The sequence below is a fragment of the Falco biarmicus genome, chromosome 5, assembly GCF_023638135.1.
Source record: "Falco biarmicus isolate bFalBia1 chromosome 5, bFalBia1.pri, whole genome shotgun sequence".
Taxonomy (NCBI): Eukaryota; Metazoa; Chordata; class Aves; order Falconiformes; family Falconidae; genus Falco; species Falco biarmicus.
Window position 1 is genome coordinate 56,275,241 of NC_079292.1, and position 24,039 is coordinate 56,299,279.

At 44.5% G+C, this 24,039-nt stretch overlaps 1 protein-coding gene across 2 annotated transcripts; it reads left to right on the top strand.

The window, feature by feature from the left end:
* Nucleotides 1-21,272, top strand: RANGAP1 (Ran GTPase activating protein 1). Of its 2 annotated transcripts, XM_056340714.1 has the most exons (17): nucleotides 7-150; nucleotides 862-899; nucleotides 2,330-2,467; nucleotides 3,689-3,816; nucleotides 4,700-4,759; nucleotides 5,397-5,576; nucleotides 6,693-6,827; nucleotides 7,981-8,139; nucleotides 8,329-8,442; nucleotides 9,924-10,023; nucleotides 10,541-10,625; nucleotides 11,008-11,149; nucleotides 11,570-11,683; nucleotides 11,994-12,096; nucleotides 13,891-13,979; nucleotides 15,806-15,927; nucleotides 20,403-21,272. In XM_056340714.1, exons 3-17 carry the CDS (start codon nucleotides 2,356-2,358, stop codon nucleotides 20,470-20,472), a joined length of 1,713 nt encoding a protein of 570 aa, XP_056196689.1. In that variant the 5' UTR covers nucleotides 7-150; nucleotides 862-899; nucleotides 2,330-2,355; the 3' UTR covers nucleotides 20,473-21,272. The 2 variants fall into 2 exon arrangements, with proteins under 2 accessions (XP_056196690.1, XP_056196689.1); XM_056340715.1 differs by lacking the exon at nucleotides 862-899 and having other exon boundaries at nucleotides 1-150.
* Nucleotides 21,273-24,039: the final 2,767 nt, after the last annotated feature.

Here is a 24,039-nt window from a genome sequence, read left to right on the forward strand (position 1 = left end):
GGGGAAGCAAAACTGCCGGCTTTCAAATCCTCCGCCTCCCCCCCTCCCACTTCTCACCCATCGTCCCCGGCGGCGGCGGCGGCGGCGGCGTGAGGGCTGTGGCGGGCGCCACTCGATCGCCTCACCCGGCAGCCAGCGGCGGGCGCGGAGGTGAGGGGAGGGGCGGGGAGGTGGCAGCCGCCGTTGGTGGCCGGGGGCGGGGGGTGCGCGTGAGGTGAGGCGATGCGATCCAGCGGACTAACACACCCACACCCCCCCCCTCCTGCCGCCGCCCCGGCTCCTCGCGCCGGGGGGGCGGGGAGGGAACCCCTCGCGGCCCTCCCACGCGCAGGCGGGAGTACCCCCGCGCGGGTGCAGGTCGCGCGTGCCCGGCCGCGGGAGCCCCCTCCGCGTCGCCGCTCTCCCCGCGCGCCGGGCGCCACGCGGCACGGCGGGGGCTACCCGCGGCGGGGGCGGGAGCGGGGCGGCGGGGGCCGGGGGGGGCGCGGGGGCCGCCGCGGGGCGCAGGTGGCGGCGCGGCCGGCGCTCGGCGGCTTCCTCGGGGGGGCAGCGGCGGCTCCGCGGGCGGCGCGGCGCGCTGCCGGGCTGGCCGCGGGGTAACCTTGGGCTGTCACCCGGCGCTGCCGGGGCCGGGCCCTCCGCTGCCGGGAGGGCAGAGCAGGCCTCTCCTCAGGGCAGCGCGGCAGGTAGCCGCTGCGGGGGCTAATTAAAACGTTCGGCTGAACCAGCTTTTTTTGACCGTCAGGAAGCCTGCATCTTCGTACTGTCCATAAGTAAGGCGGAAACCGCTCTTCAGGCGTTTCCAGATCTTGGTTTTATTTCCCAAACGTACCCACTTTTCAATTTAATTTTTTTTTAAAGCTTTCCCTGGGGAAGAACTAGAAGTGAAGAGACGTCTGGTAGGTTGACAACTGGGTGTGGTTAACATGTTGGCAATAAAGTCTGCTCCGGTTTGTGGTGATGAATTCCTGGTGTTGAAATTAGGAAGAGCCTGTGTGTAAGGTAGAGACAGTAAAAGGGGATTTAAGGGAAAGAGATGCAAAGGGAGTGTGTATGCCTCTAAAGTATGGAAGAGCACCATAGTGAAATAGAACTAACTTTTTAAACAGTAGAGCGATAAGGTGTTTAAAAGCAAAACTAATAATTGAACTAGGTGAACAGATGCCTGGTAGGAGTGGAGTAAGTTATGCAGGTGTCTTTCTACTGGCAGCATCTATGTTAGAGGAGAGTCATCCGAGACAAGTGATGTTGATCAGCTTTGGTGACTTTTTGGGTTTTTTCCCCGTGTCCAAAAGTAACACTAAAGTTAATGAAAACTGAAGAGATGATGTGCTCTGGGAAAGCTGAAGGCTTCACAGCTAGGTATCAGGAGGAAAGTATGTACATCCAACTTGCATTTATGGGGCATTTTAAAACCAGTGCTGTTAAGCACAGAGTTGCAAGTGTATGGAGCCACTTCTAAGTCAGAAAAGAATGGAAGGGAATCGGTTTGCTCTTGTAGGAATGAACCTTTATCCCTTCTGACACCTGAAGTCTGTTTTATAAGTATGTTGCTTCTAAACGCTAGTTGTATGTAGTCTTTTACGCCAGCAGGGGTTAAGAAACATGCTCCATTTATCCTGCTGAATGAATGGAGGCCAGTTACTTCATGCAGTGATTGATGTTCATTAAATAATGGTATGCAGATGCTATTAGACATGGCTAGCTTCAAACTTGTGCCTCAAGGCAAAATGTTTGCTAATCAATCATCAGTGTAAGATCATCCCGTTTAATGAGTGTGATGAATCTGTGTGGGACATTGGAAAGGAAAGAGAACCCACAAACCTGATGATGTTTTCAGCAACTCAGTGTTTCTAGAACTGTGCTGACAAGGGCACTGCTGGGGATATCACTGAAACGGAAAAACAGCTGTTTTCATTCTAGCTTGCTTTGGATAACAGGGGAAATGTGCAGCGTGTATAATTAAGGGATGGGGTTTGGGGACAGAAATGTTATGTTTGAGTTGTAAAATTGTTGTGCAAAGAGTAATGTCTTAAAGTGGCCTTAATCCATAGTTTTAGGTACTGGTTATTTATGGAGTGTAACAACTCCATCGAAACCCAAGTTCTGTCAGTTTTGGAAGAATCAACACCACATGACTGGCTGGCTTTGGAATGTTAATCTAGCCTAGCTGTCATAAGTGAGCTATGGGGAAAACACTAATGACACTGAAAACTCAATTAGATATCTTGGGAACAAAACCCACAGTGTTCAAATAAATATAATTATTCATACAGATCATATATTGTAGTTTGCTTTTCTTATGTTAATGATTTCTTTTAATTGGCAGCTCTTAGCACTGGGAAAAGCAGAAAAATGGCATCAGAAGACATCACTAAGCTTGCAGAGTCACTTGCCAAAACCCAAGTGGGTGGTGGACAGTTGAGCTTCAAAGGCCAGAGCCTTAAACTCAATACAGCTGAAGATGGTAAGAGAAAATACCCTTGTGTTTGGGAAGTGTCTCCCTGAAATTCTGAAGTCTTGTAGTAAACCTGATGCTAATTCTGCATGGACAAGTTGTCGTAATACTAGCTGCGATGCAAGGGGGGTTTGGCTACAGCCGCTTCTGATAGCAGTGTTGCCTTCCCTTCTTGTGCCCTGCTTTGATGTGGTGGTATTACAGTTGGCAGTATTGGGGGTTTGCTCCCTGATGTGTAGTTCTTGTTTTCTTGGTGAGAACACAAAGTCTTTTAACAGTCACTGTGCATTAGAAGTTGGTGCTTCTTTTAAAAACAGTAAGCAATTGGATAACAGCTCCTCAAACAAGTAGATGCTTTGAAGACCTGCACAGAGTAACAAACAGGCTGATATGTTAGTCTGCTGCAGTAGTCCAGTTTCTTTCCAAATTATGATCAATTTGTTAGACTTTTTTTCTGGAATATCTCTTGCTGGTATGTGTTTCACAGGTAAGAAAGCTTTGCAGTGGCTGCTAGTATAGTAAATACCTGGAGAATGTGTTTATAGTCTTAGATCAACATTTCTGCCACACCAAGAAACAGCATGCTCTTCAAAGAGGTTATTTGCTATAGTGCGTACCTCTTTCATTGATTCCAAAGGTGGTGTTTTTTTATATGCTGTTTTAGTAGTGCAAAGCCACTGAACTGTGGGGAAAGTCTTTGGAGCTTGGGAATGATAACACGTGCCCATTGATACAAGAGTCTGCAGCCTGCTCCTGTGTATTGCATAGGATTACTGTAGAGTTAAATTGTTCCACCCTGACATGCTTGCTAAATAGGCATCTACTTCTGTCAGCCAGTGAGAACTTCTTCCTGTTGATGTGGCATCAATTCTCATCAACTTTAAGCTTAGTCCTTGCATCTTTGTAGACACATGCACTCTAGCTCCTAAACAGTGTGCTGAATGGCAGAGGAATCTTACTTAGGAAGTAAGGAAACTTACTCTTGCAAATAGGAGGATGGCTATCAACAGTACCAGAAACAAATTATGAAAAGGCAGGGTGGGGAATAGAGAACACTCTCTAATGACCTGACACTTTAGCTCTGCTGCTCCTTTTGCTGTTCCAGGATTCTTTCAGATAATGATCATCTGGTTTTGCTAAGGGTAGGCTTGAGCAAGTATTGCTGCATCGGTGTTACTGTGGTACCTGAGGTGATAGTTAAAAGGCCACTAGACTATATGCTTTTTGCAGCTGAAGAAGTGATCAAGCAAATTGAGGAATTTGATGGCCTGGAAGCATTGCGTCTGGAAGGCAACACAGTGGGTGTGGAGGCAGCAAAGGTCATTGCCAAAGCCTTGGAGAAGAAATCGGAGCTCAAGGTGAGATCCTTGAGTGGGAAATGGTAAAGGGGAAGAAGTAATGTAGAAATACTGAAGGCCTATCTATGCTCTTCCTGCAGTAGCCTGCCTTGAGTTAGCCTCAAAGCTTGCTTGGTGGTTCTTCCAGTAGGAAGAAGAATCATAGGAAAACATGGCAGAACTTGGGGACTTTGGGATAATGGGAACACTTTCTGCATTCGTAACTCTTCCCGTTTAGAAGGCTTCTAGTCTTAAAGCTGGGAAGCTGTGCAAAGAGCCTCTCTGCAGAGGCAGCATCTGTAAACAAACTGTGGCAACAAAACATAAGTTCTAATGGAAAGCTGGATGAGATCTTCCTTCTGGAGAAGGGCTGAATAGGGAAGAAATAATGGAGAAAATGCATCAGGAGGCTTTTCTAAGCTGTTTCCCTACTATTGTTCTAGCCTAATGCTAGGAGGATGCTGTGCTGCTAGAGGCACTGTCCATTGCAGGAGAAGAGTATGAAATAATGATTCATGTTAGTCACCCGAAGGTGGCTTTTCCAGCCAGTTCTGATTGTTGAGCTCCATACCTTACTAAAATCTGCATTCCTAATGTATCCTTCAGTTTCCTGCTGATTTTTCCTGTGGCGATTTTCTCAGCAGAAAATAATTTCAGCTTGAGTACAAGCAAGCAGTCTTGTATAGTGTTATTTACAATGTGCATTTCAGTGGATTTATGTCCTTGCAAGTGAAGTAATTGTAATGTTAGTTCTCATAGCTCTTTAGTACAATCAAATGACAAACCCAAGGGAAGGCAGACAGTATTAAGCTGTCCCCAGTAATATAATGCAGCTTGTATGTGTAAACTTCTGTACAATTGTGTTGTCCTAAATATTTTAATGGTTTCTATCTGTGTTTCTTAGAGGTGTCATTGGAGTGACATGTTCACAGGGAGACTAAGGTCTGAGATACCTCCTGCTTTGGTAAGTGAAAACTAGATCTGAGACTTCTGACTAATATAACTTCTTTTCTCACCTTCTCATGCTTTTTCTGGGAGTATGATGTTTTTTTAGCACAGAGCTGATCTTTCTCTATGCTCTTAATGCTAAATGTCCCAGGTGAGTGATTCTTTTCTGCTCCATTTGTATGAGATGGAGAACAGTTGATAAAAGGCCAAATGCAAGTTCAAACTAGTGAAGAAGCCTGTCACTGGATAGAATGGTAACTAAGCTTTCTAAATAAAAGGACATGGCCATCTCTTCCAAGCATATTACAGAGCTCCCTGCCTACTTGAGTCCAGTGAAGCAAGAGCATAAACTCAATAGAATGAAAATTATTTTTTAGCAGGGTAAAGGGGGAAACTCATTTTGAAAATTGTGTATTTGACCTAAAGGGCTGGGATAACTTCTTGGTAATTGCCTTATAGCTATCTTTAGCTTAATTTACAGCTAAAGCTAGAGAAGTTGTGCGAAGTTTTATTTCCCAATGCAGCTTTGCCAAATGTCTTCAAAGTGGAAATTTTTTGCAGCGTCACTGTCATACCTAGCTGCTGCAGTGTTACTGTCACTAAAAGTCAATCCACTCCCTCCTTCCCACCCACTGCCATCTGTTACCTTGCAGATCTCTTTGGGGGATGCACTCATCACTGCTGGAGCCCAGCTGGTGGAGCTGGACCTGAGTGACAATGCCTTTGGGCCAGATGGTGTGCGTGGCTTTGAGGCACTGCTGAAGAGCCCTGTGTGCTACACCCTGCAGGAACTCAAGCTCAATAACTGTGGCATGGGCATTGGTGGTGGCAAGGTAAGGGCTGTCTCCTTTTTGGGAATGAGGTCAGAGCCAGGACTTGGCTTCAGACTGCCCTATGCAGAATCACAGAATGGTTGATGTTGGAAGGGATCTTTGGTGATTGTCTAGTTCAACTCCCCTGCTCAAGGCAACTAGACAAGGTTGCTTAGGGCTGTGTCTAGTCAGGTTTTGGATATCTCAGAGAATGGAGACTTCACAGGCTCTCTGGGTAGTCTAATCCCAGTGTTTAACAACCCTCATGGTAAAAATTTTTTGTGTTCAAATGGAATTTTCTTCACACTGGTTTGTGTGTCACCACCTTCTTCATCCTGTTACTCTGGCTTTTCTTACATATGAATAAGATCTCCCCCAGAACCTTATCTTCTCCAGCCTTAATAATCCCAGCTTTCAGCACTTACCCAGTGTGGAAAAATTCTCCAATTCCTTAATCATCCTTGGAACCCTTTAGATTCACCTTTGCATGTCTATGTAGGAGCCTGGAAGTGGATGCAAGTACTTGAGTGCATTTCACAGGGCTGAGTGTAGGAAAAGGATCACTTCCCTTGACCAGCTGCAAGTGATCTAGGTTATTCCTCCCCACTTGAAGGAGTTTGCATTTCCCTTCAGCTTAATGAGACTGTTCTTCCTTTTCTCCAGTCTTGAGATCCTTTCCCTCCACATGTTTTCATGGGTAAATTTCTGAAGTATGAAAAGCTCATCTGTTTTTCCAGCATAGGAAAACGGGTTCTATCTTTAAAAGTTAGATTCCATGTCAAGGGAGCTAGTAGCCTTGCATTTGAGAGAACAGTATTACCGAGCCTGCCACTAAAGAGATGCCTGTTGGATGAGGCAGAAAACTGGGACTGTCATCATCACTAAGGCCCTACATGTTTGCCTGTTTAAGAATCAAATGTTCTTAATGGAGTCAGTGTGTCCTAGTGTTGCAAAATTATCACTTGCCTAAGACCATAGTGTGCAAGTATTGTAGTCAGTGATAGTGTATATCCCACTGTAGAAGTGGGTATGTTTCAACTGTCACTGAAGTATTTCTTGAGTTGGATATACAAAATACACTTGGATTCCTTCAGAATGAGTTGCTGAGGCAGTATAAATTGCTTGTTTTATCTTTAGATATTGGCAGCTGCTCTGAAAGAGTGTCATAGGAAATCAAGTGCCCAGGGCAAGCCTCTTGCTTTGAAAGTATTTGTAGCTGGCAGAAATCGTCTGGAGAATGATGGTGCTACTGCGCTGGCTGAAGCCTTTGGGGTAAGTACCAAACCAGAGCTTCTTCACAGCAAACTGGAGCAAGGTATGTTAAGTACCAATGTTAAAGGTAATGCACACAGAGCTTGCCTCAGCTTGGAGGCAGTGGCTGGTTCTTGGTTGACTAAAGTCTTGATGTTTGCTGAAACTGGAATCTTCAAGTGCAATTAGAATTGATGAGTGAATGTTTCTGTGACCTAGGCTTCCAAACACATAACTAGTGGCTGTGTAAAGTAGTGGCTTGAGGGAGAAATAGGATCTCCTGAGTAACTTAATAGTCATCCTATTCCTCCTCCTCCTGCTGCTAATTTATTTGGCACTGGGTTGGGTGTACCAGCTGACCTCTTGACTACTTTGCCTAGTTATTCAATCATCTGGCAAAAATGTAGTGGTTTTGCTAGGATCATCATGTAAGGGCTTTAAATGCTATGTAGCCTTCTCTAGCTGTCACTGACCAAATTGCACTTTTGATGGAAGAAGAGGATTCGTTGTGGTTGGTGCCACCTAATTCCCTCTTCTTTCCCCATTGCAGCTAAAAGTGACTTCTGAATTATAATGCATATTGTTAGGTATATTAACAATGATATTACGGATTATAGGCTATTTTTTTGTAGAGCTGCTGGATGTGATTTTGACCAATTGGTGATCGTGGCAAAAATAAGAATTCTTAAATACTTAAGGTGCATAACAAAGTGGCTCATGAGAAATTCAGACTGAGTGGCACTACTAAAATGGCATTCATTACTGTGTTTTGTGACATACTGTTTAGTCCATGAACAGTGTTTATACTAATCTTACTGGTTTGCTTCTGCAGTCAGGGCAAAATCTAGAACTTAATTAGAAAAAATGCCATATCCATTGATGTTGCTTGGTCTATTTCAGTGTTGAGCCCCAGGTGAAGAGCTCTTTTTTTAAGGCATCTAGAGCAAGCATGCTGGGAGGGTGCTACTTGTGACTTAGGGGTTTGTGTTGATCTGATTGCCATGAGCCTGCAATTTTGCTTGATTTGTGACATAATTGCTGGTAAATAATTCTGTGTAGAAGAACTAATGGAGTCTTGAGTTCAAGGGAAAATAAAGCAAATACTAGAGTGGAGCACTATACCGTGTTGAAGTATGTCTCCTAAGAGCTTTTTTTCATGTACATCCTTTCCCAGATCATTGGGACCTTAGAAGAGGTCCATATGCCACAGAATGGAATTAACCATCCTGGCATCACGGCACTGGCCCAGGCCTTTGCTATCAACCCACTGCTTAAGGTTATAAACTTGAATGACAACACCTTCACAGAGAAAGGAGCTATGGCCATGGCAGAGGTGAGTTGTTCTAAGCTGTTGCTTTGGGTTTGTCTTCTGCCTCCCAGTCTTCTCAAATATAGCTGGCATTAGCGCCTCTGGGTTGGTGGAGCCACATGCCATGTTGCAGTGGAAAAGCTGGCCTTTCAGGAGTAATAGGACATTCATTTACTTGCATGTCTGTATTTTGAAATATGTGTTGTCTTGCAGACTCTGAAGGCACTTCGTCAGATTGAAGTGATCAATTTTGGAGACTGCCTGGTGCGTTCAAAGGGCGCTGTTGCTATTGCTGATGCTATTAAAGAAGGGCTTCATAAATTAAAGGTATTGTTGTCTTGCTGTTCAGCTTTGAATCTGTTTTGAAAATGCCTAGTTTCCCATTTCATGTTTTTCTGTCCATTCTCCTACTACTTCTGATTATTTTAAAGTGGGATTCACAACTCGAAAGCAGTAAGCTGTATTGTAGATCAGTGGCATTGCCATGTACACCTAAGGCTGTTCTACATGGAAGTGTACCAGTGGTCTGTTTAGACTCGGCTTGATGTTTTTTTGAAGTTGTTGGTTCAATTCAGCAAGTGCTAATCAAGAAATCTGACAATGGAAGTATCTGCTTTTGGAACTTCTTAGAGGGTCATGAGTGGGAACAGAGACTTTCCTCTTAAATAGCTTGTAATCTCTAGCATTTCTGAGTTCATACAGTTCATGTTTTTTCTTAGGACACGTATCAAAGGTCCAGATATTTTTAGGGTTTTGGCAATACCATAGCCTCCCACACAAGCATTTGCACAGGACTTCCGTTTGACAATGTTCTAGACAGGCCTAATTCCAGCCAGTAATATAAGTAAGCTAGGATCTCTAGAAACACCTGCCATGGATCACAACTGCACTGGGACATATGCTGAACACATAATTCTTAATCTTTCAAGTTTACAGTCAAAGACAAAAATTCAGCTTGCTAATACTTATTTATGTATATGAACCTGGTACTTTAGGGTGTGAGATCCCTTGCTCAGGCTTCTGCTGATACTACTGGAGCTTATCTGAATCTCCCAGGAAAACTTAAGTAAGGATTCTAATGGGGGTATTGAGATGAACAGCCAGAAGTTAAATCCTTTTTTTCTAGAGCAGAAGTGGCTAAGGGAAGGTGGCATGAAGCAATCATAGCTGATTCATCCCGTTCAAGGACTGCTTCCCTTTTGCTGTTAATATTAAATCTCTTATCAGGAAAGGACTGATTGAGCGCAGTGTGGAATGGTGGGGTATGATGTCTGGCTGTTCAGTAACTTTACTCTTACTAGTTTGTCCACACTGTTTCTCTGCTGGCTGTGTTTATCAGAAGTAGTATCACTTGTAGTTTGTTTTTTGAAGGCCTTAACTTCCAACTGAAGTGTTCAAAAGCAAGTATACAGTCCATTTAGGATAGTAACTACCTTTCTTCAATAAGACTTACTGGTGTGTGAATTCTGGAATGCTCTTGAATAAGCGAAGGTCTCCAGTCAAATGATTACTAAGGACTGAAATGTCTGCTACCTTCTAGGGCAGCAGTCAGAATGGTGTGGTCTCTGTAGCTATTTTAGTAAAATGGCTACCTTCAGTAGGGCTGCTCTTAATAACACTATGTTTCAACATGCCTGTGTTAAGTATATGAAGTAGGAGTAGGTGTCGGGTATTATTTCCAATTAAAAATACTACTTTTGGTAGGAGCGTCTTCAGATGAGTCTTCCCTGAACACTTGTGAGCACATTAAGCATATCGGGATGGTAGATGTTAATAGGAATTGTGCAAAAAAATGTTCTGTTTCTTAGGAACTAAATTTGTCCTTCTGTGAGATCAAACGAGATGCTGCTCTGACTGTTGCTGAAGTTATTGAAGATAAGGCAGAGTTGGAGAAGTTGGATCTCAACGGTATGTAAATTTGTTAAAGTATGTCTAGTCTGATCCCAACAAGAAACCACTAGGAAGAATGTTGACAGTATCATATATTCTAGTCTTGCAATTGTCAGCATTTAAAAAAAAAAAGTACTCTGAGCTGAACTTGGATGACCTTGGGACAGGAAGCAGTTAGATCCTGGAAGTTTTCTTAAGCCATGAACTCAGTTAATTGTTAAAGTTAAGCAGTTTCAGTATGTCTTGAGGTGCAAAGATTAGCCTAATACCTATAGCTGTTTTCAGTAAAACTTTACTGGAAAATTAGGGGGTTTGCTTGTTTTAGCTATTGTGCAATGCTGCTGAAATTTATTTAACAACTGTTTGATTCTGATAACTGAAGACTGAAGTCTGCATTGCTGCCTCTAAGGTGTTATGTAGAAATGACTGACAACTTTTCAATTTCAGAAATAAGAGATAAACAAGAATGTACATAAGTTCATGAGGCTTTTGCTGTATATCTATTAAGTCTGCTTCCTTTCTTCTGTCAATCCAGGTAACTGTTTGGGAGAAGAGGGATGTGAGCAACTCCAGGAGATCCTTGAAGGCTTCAATATGGCAGCTGTGCTGGGATCTTTGAGGTAAGCAGCATACCAGAGTTTAAATTGGGAATTTTCTGACAATTCTCATCAATGTTTTCATTCACCTACATCTTAAAACAAGAACTGTAACACTCAGAACACTGGTCTGAGTGTGCAGTGTGGAGCACAGTTGAAGGGTTCCATAAGCAGGATAAGCCTTGTGTCGTCTTTTCATTGATGGACTTAGTGTTAGTTATCTATTGCATTCCTTGCTCTTTGCTTGCCATTGTCAGCTGGGTGGCTGAAGCCTGTGTTAGAGATGGAGATTAACTTCTTGCAGTAATACTTGAGGGGAGATTGCTTTTTCTCAAAAAAAGTTTCGAGTTCAATTGTACAGGAATTACAGGTGTGTAATTAACGTAATGTTTTAATCAATCCTTAGTGATGATGAAGGGGAAGAGGAGGAGGAGGATGAAGAGGAGGATGAGGAAGAGGAAGAGGAGGAGGAGGAACAGGAACAGCTAAAGGAGATAGGACAGGGAGAACAGGAGTCACTGACTCCTAAGAAGATAATTGATTCACAGGTAAGCTTCCTCAGCTGAAAAAGAGTAAAAGTGAGATCTGAAGTGAGTCTGAACTTGGAGTGCTGGCAGGCATTCACATTCCCTGTGGGCTGGCACTGTAGAAACAGTCAGGGAGATAACACAGGAAGAAAACAGATGACTTGCACACTTCAGTAAAACATATTTATGTGCACACGTACATGGAGGGAAAGGCTTTGTAGCAGTTGTAACAAACGTGTAGAAAAGTGGTGGAAACATTGTAAGTGCAATGCCATGCAGTTGTGCTAGCATGTTCTGACTGTGCCAACTCTGGGCTCATTCCAGCCTCAAATAGTTTTCAAACAGAACAAATCCTGACCTGATGTACCTGTCCTATGTACCCTTGCTGCTGAACCAATTTACTTTCAAGACCAAACTTGAAAAGGTTTCTGCCTCTTTTAGGATTCAACTCCAGTGCCATCTCCTCCTGTGGACATTGCCACATTCCTTGCTTTCCCATCACCAGAGAAGCTGCTGCGACTAGGACCAAAGTGTTCCGTAATGATTGCTCAGCAGGTAGGTGAGCTTCTGTGCTTGATTGTCTTTCAGAATCATTTAATCCCCAGAGGTGATAACTTTCTCTCTTGAGACTTAGATTTGTATCATCTCCCCAGTGATCCTGAGGAACCTTATGTAAGCAGATGATGCAATTCATCCTTGTACTGGCACCAGAGCTTCTGCATAGAGTAACTTTATTTCAGTATTGCTTACACCTTGTGATATGGCCAAGGAAAAATTAATGTCATTCATCTGAAGGATGGCAGAGACCCATCTTCTGTAGCTGGTGAGCAGTGAACTGAATGGTCCCTGTTTTTTTTCTTTTCAGACAGATACAGCTGATGTAGAAAAGGTAGTTTCAACTCTCCTAAGGATATCATCAGTCTTCAAGGATGAAGCCCCAGTGAGAACAGCAGTGCATGAAACAACAGGTGACTGGGCCTTTCTTCACTTAGTGGTGTGACTTGCTTCAGTGTCAAGGACACCACTGCAGTGCAAAGGAAGGCCCCTGGGCCAATGGGCCAGGCCATTGGACTGTTTTGTTCCCAGCAGTTTGCCTCCCCCCAGAAAATGAAGTACCAAGCTGGGCCATGCTGTTCTGTGGAGTGACAGTAGAGATTCATTCTGAACTCGGCATATCTCGTGCTTCTGAAGCTTGATGCTGAGTGTTTGTTGTAGTTGCTGTCTTCAGTGGATCTATGCTGCCCTTACTGCATCTCCTTGGTGCTAGGCTGTCAATGGCCAGTAGTTCTGTGTTCCAAAGTCAGTTACTTTTTCAAGGCTATTTATTGAAAGTGTTTTCCAGGAAGTAGCCTCTCCAGTGTAGTATTAAGAGAGTGTAAAGAGAGACCTCTTATACCAGTCTGAAACATCTTTAATTTCTTTAGTAAGCAGAGATTTGCAACATGGGGCATGGCACAGAAAATGTACAGGCAAGGGACTGTTCCTCTCTGTGTATTGTGGAGCACTGATTCAATTAGGTCTGATTTATTGTGTGGACTAATAGTATCCCTTCATGTTCTCACTTGGAAACAGGAATTTCTGAATGATCCTAGGCATCTGACCACTGACTTCCAACTTTTTCAGTCTCTCAGCGGTACAGTTCTCCCATACATGAGCTACTTAACAATATTGTCCAAAAGAATTGGATCAATTATTTTTAAGACCACTTAGTGATTTACTGCAAACAAACATGCATTTCCCTAGCTCAGAATTTATTAGTTTGGAATACATAGATGTGGTGAAACTGTTAGCTGTTATCTGTAAATCAGTAATGTAATGGATCTGTACAGTTGGTTATGGGTCCAGTTAGCCAAAAATAGTCAGTTGGCATCTCTTTGAGCTAGTACTGGCCTTGGCTCATGCCCATTATGAGTTGTCTCCAGTGAAAAATGAGCACAGGATATTCCTGTTGTCCAAAGTGTGCTTGTATATGAATGTAGCTGTTCTTTACTACTCCTGCTCCTGAGGGAAAGGTAGAACCTGGCAATTACTTTCCAGAAAAGTAAATGTCAGCTGACAGTGAGATCCTGGTTAATGTCTGACACTGTTCTACAGCTGCTCTAGTGGGTTCTGCCCATTCTAAGAAACCAGAATGGTCAGAGGTCAGAACAGGTGCCTTGCCTACTTTACAGACATGAGAAGCTAAAGCACTGGCTTGCCTATAGCTTGCAACATTGTATTTTGCAATATTGCAGAACATTGGTCTTGAGGGAGCCCAGAAAAACAGCTGAACAAGCTCTTAAGGTGTCCTTATTCTCTGAGGTTTCAAATGGAAGGTGAATTGCTGGCCTTTAAAATGTTATGGCCCTAACTCTTGTTTTACTTCATTTGATTATATTAATATATGTATAAGCATGTATGCACATAGCATGCATGTTCAAATGCATTGAGTAGAGCATTGTGCTGCATAGGACTGAGCTCAAATAGGATCTGAAGCTTGGCAGTGTGGGAATTTGGGGCTTTTTTGTGGGTTTTGTTGGGTTTTTGTTTCTGGTTTTCCCTTGATTAGGCCTTGTACTTAAGGACTGGGTTTCACCTGTCTCAGTGTTTTAGAGGTTATACCTAGTCCCTGTAGTGACAACTGGAATCTTAACAGATACTACCTTCCAAAACTCCTTTTACGGTTGATATTCATTGAGGTCCTGTATTGTCAGTCTTGATCTTAGTCTGTAACAGCATCCCTTTTTGTATTGTTTAATATGATGCATTGTTATTTCTTTTAGATGCCTTGATGAGAAAAGCCTTCACTTCTGCCACATTTAATTCAGATGCATTCATCACAAGTCTCTTGATACACATGGGACTACTTAAGGTGGGGAAGCAGGAAAGAGTTAAGTTATGGTCTCTTTAGGCTGTCAAAGACCAGACTGACTGGGTTTTGGGTAATTATGTTGCCATGGAAGCAGCTGGGTGCCTGTGCATGCCTGATGCCCAGGGACAATGGAAGTCTGCAGGTCCAGCAGAAATTGGAAATTGCAAGGTTGCATTAGGATGAAGGAGGTGTCAGCTCTTTATACCTCTTCTGCTTAATATGTTCTGCTTTCTTGGTCATCCCCTAAAGGTAAGGAGGGTCAGGTAAGGAAATAGTGCTGCTACTGGACTGTGGTGTCTAAAAAAAAAAAGCCATGTCCAGGAGTCTAATCTACAATATTGTTAGTTAATGTGGTCCTTTAGGGCATCTTACATGATGGCTCAAAAATATATATCAAACTATTTATGCTAGATCAGTAGCATTCAACTTCATGCTTTGGAGTATCTTTGCCAAATGCTAGTGTTAAATACGTAGTTACAGGGAATAAACTTCCAAGAAAAGATGGAGGGTCAGTAGGAAACTTGTGTGTTGCATTAGAGTACCTGTAGCTTTACTTTTGGTGAAGTGACTGGGGAGAAGCTTAAGTGCGTTTGCCTACTTGTGCTACAACGGTTAATGCCTCTCACTGCCTCAAGACCTAGAAGATGAGAATGGAAGCTTGGACCAAGACAATTCTAGACCACAGAACAGCCATAACCTGTTATAGCAGCCTGCTCTTTATTAGGTTTATGGATTTCCTTCTGATAATATCCAGCTTGGGGTACAGACAATGTTGACATGCTTGGCTACATCTTAATTTCCTAAAAATCACTTGTCCAATGAACACAGAGAAAGGTGGTTGGACCAGTGCTGAGCTTCCCACTGCTCAGAACCCGAGATGGCTTTTTGTTTTGCAGAATACTTGTTTTGGGGACTACTACCTACCTCTTTACCAGTACAGAAAACAGCAAATATGCATGGGGCACAAAGCACAGACTTGTGCTTGGGGAGAGTTCTTTCAGGCCAGGAGGTGGCATTGATAGTAAAGCCCTTGAGGATCAGCCAGCTGATTGTCATCTGTGGTATAAAGGACTGTGGATGAATTAGGCATGTGTGGAGAGGGAGCAGCTTCCACTCTGTTCCACACAGCTGGAAGCACATGAGCAACAGATTCTTAGCACAATGAACTGCAAGAACATATGCCTAGGAACACAGGTTTAGAGCCTGTCTATAGAATGAAGAGCTTTAGTTGAAATGGCAGTGGAGAAATAAATGAAAAATAATTTAAGAGTTGGGACATGTAAGTTAGCATCATGTTAGGAACAAGAATAACTTAAGCCTCATGTAATAAGCAGGGAGGTGATTATTAGCTTTGTCTTTCATGTAATTGTGAGACCAGTTCTAGGAATACTGCATCAAGTTCTGGATGAGGCCTGCCAAAAAACTGGAGATGGTATAAAAATGAGCTACAGAATAATACAAGAAAAATAAAGCAACTGAATTTTTTGAAGTCTGAAATTCCTTGGGAGATGACTCTTGACATGGGGTGTCTGAGATTTGGCTGTTTCACTTAAGTTTATTGCTTTCCTTTCCCCGTTACTACTGCTGTCAGTTGATAAATACTAGAATGTTCTTGATGCTGCTTTATTTCAGTTGCTAGTGCTGGGGGGCTATGGAATTGGCTACATTCTGTCTTGAGGAACAGTTGTACTTAATCTAGTGACCAGCTTTCTGCTACAATGTGTGGGAGCACTTCATTCAACAGAATTCATTGCCTCTGAAATACAGTGGATTAGATAAAGTAGTGATCCTGGTGTCTGACTTCAGATTCTTGTCCTTTTTCTCAGAGTGAAGAGAAGATCAAAGCTGTCCCAAGCCTCTATGGTATTCTTATGACCTTGAACCATATGGTCCAGCAGGATTATTTCCCTAAATCCCTGGCCCCAGTTCTCTCAGCTTTTGTCACAAAGTGAGTATTGTACTTGCCATGCAGTCTTCTCTGTGGGAGCTAGTGAAACTGTTTGAGGGTTAATAGCTACATGCAAGCTGTTCTGTTAAAGCCCACTAATTACCTGTTCTGAAATTAAGGATTAACAGTTTAATGGATCTCTACTTCTATCTTGCTTACTCCAGAATGCAAGGTTTAGAGTAAAAGAAAATAATAAATATCTTGATCCTAAAGAAGGAAGCCAGCATTGCAGCTGACTGGCTCTGAAGCAGAGACTGCTAATGCCAGTCACAGAAGAGGTGCTCCGAGCTTAGGGAAACCTGCTGGGTTTCTAGCCACTGCTTGAGTGAACTCTGAGTACGCTGGATCTAACTGTACCCTCTAAATTATCCTTCTGAGTATGAGGGTCAGCAGAGCTCTTCAGTTGTCATGCTCTGTAACACTGGAACACCAGCAGACCAAAATGCTGCAAAACACAAAGACTGAATTTGTTTCCAAATGAAACTTGCTACTGTAACAGCAACTAGGTTAGTGCTTTATTTTTTTCTGAGAACTAAATTGAGAGCATAAGCATTGGAGAAGCTGCTTGTACTGCCTGCCTCTGTTACTTCTAGTATAGGTATAGAATTAACCCTTGCCACCACTAGCTTTAGTTTCTTTGATGTATTAAAGCATAGTGTAGTAAATGCGATAGCTGTAGAAGCCGTATCTCTACTAGATTAAATCGGTGTGAACTTCAGCATTGATGAGACTCAGGAAAAGCACACCAAATAGACCTTCCCTTAGGAGAGGAAGGATTAAATGCTACTCTGCAGTCAAGAGGAGAAACAGTCCAAAACCGTCACCTGAGGCAAAACCAGCAGAGGTCTGAAATCCATTTGGAGCTTGGTGGCCGTATAGGGTGAGAGCAGCTTTTTAACAGGTTCCAGAATGAGGCTTAAGCCTTCCTGATTTTTGTGGTATGGGTAGTATGCAGATGCTTAAGATCTCCTGCTGCTGAAAGGTAGAGACATCAAATACTTGTGGTCAGTATGAGACACAGGTGATACGGATGCAGTCAGATACTGGTAGTCAGTCTTTTCTTGGTTCTCCTGGGGTTAGAAGCAGGCCAGTTTGGATAAGGGAAGAGAATTTTTCCAGGCATTGGTATGGCTGAAGCTGTCAAAGCTGGTGTGTAGCAGTGATATGTTTCCATCAACCAGCCATGCTAATGTCAGGTTTAGAAAATAAATCCACTAGCTTGTTTAGTACACATGTGTAAATGTTAACCCAGAGGCCCTTCTGGTAGAACAGTTTGACTGCTCTCCTGTCTTTGGCTTGGTCAGGCTAAGAATTAGGCACTTACAAGCCAATGACTATATGCTTTACCAACTGCACAAGTATACCTCCAACTCCATCATATGCTTAAGGAAGAAGTATCAGGGCTTGCAGTGTGAAGTTGCCCAGACAGATGACTGCATTTCTGCCGTTTCCTTCATTGCTGCCTGTACCTGTGATCTTGCTTGCAGGTTAAGTAGATATGTACAGCCTTAAATACCAGCCCTAGAATAAAGGTGAAGAAAGTGATGGCTTGCTTCAAGCTGGGTCAGGCCTAACTAGTGCCTGATGATCTAAACAAGTACCACATAGTATCTGTCAGCCCCAGCCCTCCAAACAGAGGATTTAAATCACTTGGAGCTGGAAACACAGAAAAAGGGGACTTTGGTTCAGTGCGTTTGACCCTTCTAATTGCTTATGTCAGGTTCCAGTGCCTAGAGTAGCCTCATAACTCAACTTGACATGTCCTTTTAGACAAACTTGCTCACAAAAGATGCTTGTGTCCCTCTCTCTGTGTGTATGTAGGCCTCTCCCAGGCTCCAGGTCTGAAAAATACCAATGAATGTCTTTCATCTGTACATAATGCTGTATATGACAAGAGTAAAAATCTAATCTTAATTAATAAAAACTCCATTGAATCTATAGCCAGCGTTTCACTACAGGAGCGGGAAATCTCTTTCTGAAAGTGTGAGATTGTTCAAAGGTTCTGAAAAATTGTGTGAGAGCCAAGAGCATCTCACAGTAGAAGGCAGAACTGTCTGCCTTTGGTATGTAAGGGTGCTAATGCCAAGCCTGTAGTGTCCCTGGTGCTGTGAAATTCTTGGAGCTGAAGCTTCCTCTGATTTGGAAACCCTTCTGCATGGTTTGATATGGGGAAACTCAAGTTCTGTGCACCGTAATGAAATCAACACTATGTACAAGCAATATACTTTTATGTTTTATAAATATATGTATGTATTAAAATGCTTTCCATAAGGGAGCAAGGAGAACAAGTATTAAATCCTTTACAGTTGCCTGGAGAGAAAATAACAGTTAAAGAACCACAAAGTCCAGTTAAAACAACTTCTCAATTAACCTGCACCCATTGTCTTTCCGTAGAATTCAGTCAGAATAAAATCATACTCTAACCTTAAATCAAACCTTTAACTGGTTAACTTAGTAATTTGCAGAGCTCACTTGGGCTCTGTTTCTGAAACAAATCTAATTCTACTCTGTCAAACCCAGGAGTTCTTCATTTGCAGCAAACTGGTGTGCAGTTTTTGTGATATTTTCTAGGTTTCTCCTTTAGGATTGCAGTTAGCCTGTTTGGGCCTCTAGAGCTGTAAAGTTCTTGCAGCTGTTTAGGTAGAGCTCTACTGCCTTTTGTTGCAAGGGGCTGGCTTCTGGCATAGTCATTCTCCTTTCTTTTGTGACAATTGTGATGTTATTGGTAGCGTTCCACATTCAAAAATAAAATTGTGGGTAGACTGTAAGCAGCATCCATCTTAGTCTGGTGGTGTGGGTCCTTATTTTCTCTTTTTTATTTTTTGGACACAAGAGGGTGCTGTGAATCCACACGTGCTTTTCCGTAGTTTTTTTAGGTGGAAACACTGGAAGTATGTGAAGGCCTGCCTGCTTGTGACTTGCTGGAGCTGGTGGTGTTTGGTTTTTTTCCTTTAAGTGTTGGGTTTTTGGGGATTTTGTTTACTGTTCTTTACTGTTGGATTGGATGATATCACTGGCCTCTTTCAACAGTCTGTAGCACAGAGCAGCAGGTAGTTCCAACTCCACAGCAAGTAAAAGGAGGCTCTTAGTGTTAGAGGAGGCGTGGTGTTAGCAGTGGAGGCTGAGGGAGCATGGCTGTCATCAACATCATCATCCTTTCGACTTCCAAAAACGGGGAGCTGCCTAGGCAGAATCAGCCTGCTCACTGCAAACAGGGCTGGGTCTTCCAAGGATGGTGACTGAAATATCTCGCCCAGCCTTTGAAGAGAAACTGCAAGTTGTAATTGTCTGTCCAGTGTGGGGCATTGAATGGCTCTTGGGGGGGATAAAAGGGGTTAACTCTTCTCCAGGATGTGTTTCTGTTAAACTGCAGCAGACAGGGAGCCCTATACCAAACAAGCTCTGCAGCTATTGCCCATGTGCTATAAATCTAGAAACGAACTTCTTGCTTCTACCTGGATATTCCAGTCTTTATTTCGGCTTACACTTTCACAAATTGAGTGGACTTGACTGTTATTAATAATCAAGGTTATTTTTCTGTGCTGCGGTGGGAAAGAGGTAAAATTAATTATTTCTGTTCTCAGAACAGTGGAGAGCACTGGATTAAAATTATTGGACGAAGTTCCCTTATGGGTGGATACGGATGGTTAGTTGTGGTGATGCTTAGAGAACAGTTAGCCTATGGAAACAGAAATATGTGTTACTGGGAGGTGATGGAAATGTTAGGGAAACTTAGCTCTGTGTTAACTCTTCTGTGACTTTATTTCCTTCATCTAGTTTCAAGGAGCAGGTTATTCTACGTAAGGTAGGCCTTGCTATTGCAGTCTCTGGGCCAGGCCCTTTCAGATGGTGCTCTGCAGGTTCTGTGGGCTATACGTAAGACACCCAGAAAGATGGCCCAGCAGAGCCAGTCAGGTGTTTCTTGGCCATGGTGGGGAGGGCAGGAGGGTTATAGTGCCTCTTTTAAAGACTTAAAAAGCGCTGAGACCGAACTAATTATTGGGTCCTAGATGGCAGGAGACCTGGTGAGAAGGTTTGAGTATGAGCTGACTTGTCTTCTGTGTTTTGGTGGCCCTAAACTGTGGAGCTATACTAAAAATAATCCTTGCTGGAAGGGAGGAATGGGAATTTTCACCCCCCCCATCCACTTCATTCTACCCAAAATGAGACGGGGCTGCAGAGATCGAAAGATCTACTGTTGACTTTTGTACCTATGGAAATAAATGCTCTGATTCTTGGTTGTTGTCTTTCTAACTCAGCAACAGGAGAGTTTTCCACAGCAAGCTCTAAATAGGAAGCAGAGATCAGCGCAGCAATGAGGGAATGGTTTGAAAACAGATAAACAAGGGGAAAAAATGCAGGCTTTTGGGCATAAGCCCAGTATGTTTGAGATATCCAACTTTGAATGAGCAAATAAAATACTATAATAACAACTACTTTGTAGCATTTAAATATCTCTCTTGTCTTTTTCACAGACCAAACCGTGCTCTTGACTCCTGTTCATTTGCTCGCCACATGCTCTTACAAACTCTCCACCAGCTGTAAGAGACAAGAGATGTGCTGCTGTGCCCTTCCCTCCTCAGAGGACTTGTCAGCAGAGAACTCAGAACTGCGTGGTGGGAGATGATCCCAGAGCCCATACAGACATGCTGTCCTTCTTCCTTTTTTTTCTTTTTTTTTTTCCCCTCCCCTTTGTAGGAGGTCTGTCCTTCCTTCTGCTTCCATAAACTTGGACAAATCCTGCTGAATGTTTTTTTTTTTCTACTCATGAAGTGACTCCCTGGTCTGCAGGGCAAGTGCTTATGCTAGAATAAGTCAGTGCTGCTCTGAGCTCTGTATGAATTGAAGATTTCTCCACTTTGGTTGCATTGGCAAGGGTGTGCCAAGGCTAACACGGGGCCCAGAAGTGCTCTCATCGGGATCAACCCAGTTGTGTGTGTGTTTTGTTTGTTTGTTTTATTGGACTGACTCCTGCCTGATACCATTCAGCATCGTGCAAGAGGAAGGCTACGTTGCTGCTGCCCCTGCTTCTCTAGGCCGGGGGAGTGCTTGACCCCCTTCTGCTGCTGCCGGCTCAGAGGGGCAAGGTGTGCTCCCCTTTGTTTCTTCTTTCAAGTCCTTTTGTCAAAAGCAGTGTGTGGCTGATCTGTATTTTAATATACTCCCTTGCTGCTGTGGCTTGGAATATTTGTGTAGTGTGGCTGACCCTGGTGGCCATTGCTTAAGGGAGCAAGCATATTTTTCTTGTAAATTTTTTTGCCATTGCCTGTGTTATTCCCTCTTCCTACCCTTCTCTTGTCCCTTTCCCTTCTCTTCCTAATTAAATAGGCTTGGTTTGGAAATGAGTACAATTCACGAAATGCCTATGTAATATGTGTGCCCTTTCTCCTCCCTTTGACAAAACACTGGGACTCTGTGCACTGTTCACATGTTTGAAAGCTGAGCATGTGTAAGAGCTTCAAAAATGAGGGCTGTGCTGTTTTTTCTTGGGTAGGGCTGTGCTTTTTTCTTGTGTTGAAGGAGTAGCAGGAGCTGCCCCTAAATCTCTGTATGGAGGATAGTTTGTGTGCCTATGTACTTGCAGTACCTGCCTGTACCACTCCTGAGTACACAAGCTTAGAGGCTGGTTCCGCCGCTTCTTTCAAGCCTTTGCAAACCAACACATCTCTTTAGGTAGCAAGGAGTTGTTCCTTTCTTTGTTTTCAGTTGCAGGAGACTCTTTATCCTAACTTAGCTGACCTTACCATCAACATGCAGAATAAATAGGGCTAGTACCAGGAAGCAGCCAAGGAAATGGGGTTTGCTGTCCCTTTGCTGTGAGGCAATGTGGACCACAGCTGGCAGGGTGCACGTGCTTGGCCAAAATGCAGGAAAAACTGGTGTTAACTCCCAGGGTGTGCAGGCACCACAGAGGGAAAAAGGGGCGTGGGGCACTGGATTGGAAAAAAAAAAAAAAGTATTTGGTATGTACAAGACCTGCTTGCGGTACTGGATTGAAATAAAGTGCATGGTATGTGCAACACCTACTTGCACACGCTCTCTGCTTGAATTCCTCCAGGTTGTGGTCCTGTTCAAGGCAACCACTGGTGAAACTGGGGTGGCTGTGGGAAGTTTTGTGCAGCTGTGACCCGGCAGGGTCAGGAAAGTGGTGTCTTGCTACTCTGACAGGGGACATGCTGGTCTTTGTATAAGAGTAGTGTCTGTTCATTAAAGCCCTGCCTCCTTTGCCTCGTCCCGTTATGTTCCTTCAGCTCTCTGTTGCAAAAGCCGATCCGTTAAGTTTTGCTACGAGCTTGAGGACAAAACAGCCATAAAAGAATCTGTGTTTTCTGTAAGCCTTGAACCTAGTGTAGCTTTCCTTGAAGCTCCCTTGCCTGTTGTTGCTCTTCATGTCCCTCTGCCCTGGAGGAGGGTCATGGAGAAAAATGCGATGCAGAGACCAAGCCAAGGGTCCCATAAAGCGTGTTGAGTGTGTGAGACTGTCCAAAGGAGCCTGCAAAGGTCAGAGGGATGCTGCTGCTTGCACAGAGGCCTGTGGGCCAGGATGTGGGGAGAGCCTGCTTTGAGTAACCAAGCCATAGTAGCTGAATGAGTGTGAGATGTTGGTCCCTGAGTTTTTCAAAAGCAAAAACTTTAGAAATGGGATTTGCTGGTATTCAGTGTTAAGACTAGATGCCTACAGGAAAAAGGGTTATTGTGAGGGTGGAAGATAGATTTGTCTCTAGGTAGGACATGGACTTGGAAGTCCCATAAAATTGGCTTATGCCTCAGGATTAGAGGGGGGGGGAAAAAAAGTGGGGATTGCTAGCTCTGGTTTCCATTAGAAGCTGTTCCCAGACAGTGTTTGTTTCCTAGCAGCGTCCTGGAGGAACATGGGGTCACTCCAGTGCTACTTCAGGCTGTCCTGTGCAACTGTCCCACCTCAAAAGCACTGCTGTTGTCAGGAGTATTTTAATTTGAGCTTCATCAGTCTGACAAGGCAGTGGTGGTGCAGAGCTCTGTCTGCACGGAGCAGTTCTGAGTGCATCTGTGAACAGTGAAACCCTGTAGTGGTAGTAATGGGATGGGGCTCCTTGCAGGCAAACACAAAACATTTTCTTTAATGGAAAGCTAAAGTATCTGGCCTGGCAGAGGTCGGTTAAACCCCACCAAGTGTAAGTTCCAGTGTGCTGCCTTCATGTCCCATGCAGCATCAGAATGAGCGAAGACTGGCTGCCTGCCTGCAGCCTCAGTAGAAGCTAAAGCTGGCAAGGTCATTGCTGGGCAAATGAACAGGCTGTCGGAGCCGGGGGGGAGGCTGGGGAAGGGGCAGGTACCGCACCTTGCCCTCCCCACAGTCACCCAGGCCACCAGCAGGGAGGTGTTGCTGCCCATGTGGTTGGCCAGGCAGGGGTGGGGGCTCCTGGCCGGGGAAGATGGGGGGATGTTGGGGGGGGGGGGTGTCAGGCAGGGGGAGCCCAGCAGGCTGGACAGTGGCCAGAGTTGGGGTGGGGGTGGCTGCGGTGGTTCCAGTCAGCTGCGCGTGGGGTTGCTGCTGAGATGCGGAGTGGCCAGCAGTGGGGCAGAGGAGGTTGTAGCTCAGGTAGAGGTGGTCAACATTCTCTAGACCCCTGCGAGCACCTGGCCAGAGCTGCTCCACCCCACTGCCCCTTAGGCAGAGGGCAGCGATATCCAGCAGGTCTGGGAGGAAGCAGGCCTCCAGCACGCGGTGCTGCAAGGTCGTCTTAGTGGTGGCACGGGGACAGCGGTGCGCAGTAAGCACAGGCTGGCACTGGGGCAGTGGGTGCAGCACTGCTGGGCAGCCGGGGAGTAGCTCTGGGGGCACGAGGGCCGGTCACGCTGGTGGCATGCAGCAGGGGTAGGGTCAGACCACCAGACAGAGCATGAGCGCTGGCCAGAGTGTGGCTGTAACGTGAAACGGGCACCTGGCCCTGGCCCTGGCCCTCCCCGAGGCCAGCCGTGACCCTGCAAACAGGTCCTGGTGCTCCGGTGCAGGCAGCGAGCTCCTCAGCGTGACCCCTGCCAGCCCGAGGCAGATTCACCCTCTCTAGACCCAGCTCCCCGCACAGCAGAGGGGAGACGAGTGTGGGAGCCGGTGCCTCTGGGCTGCTG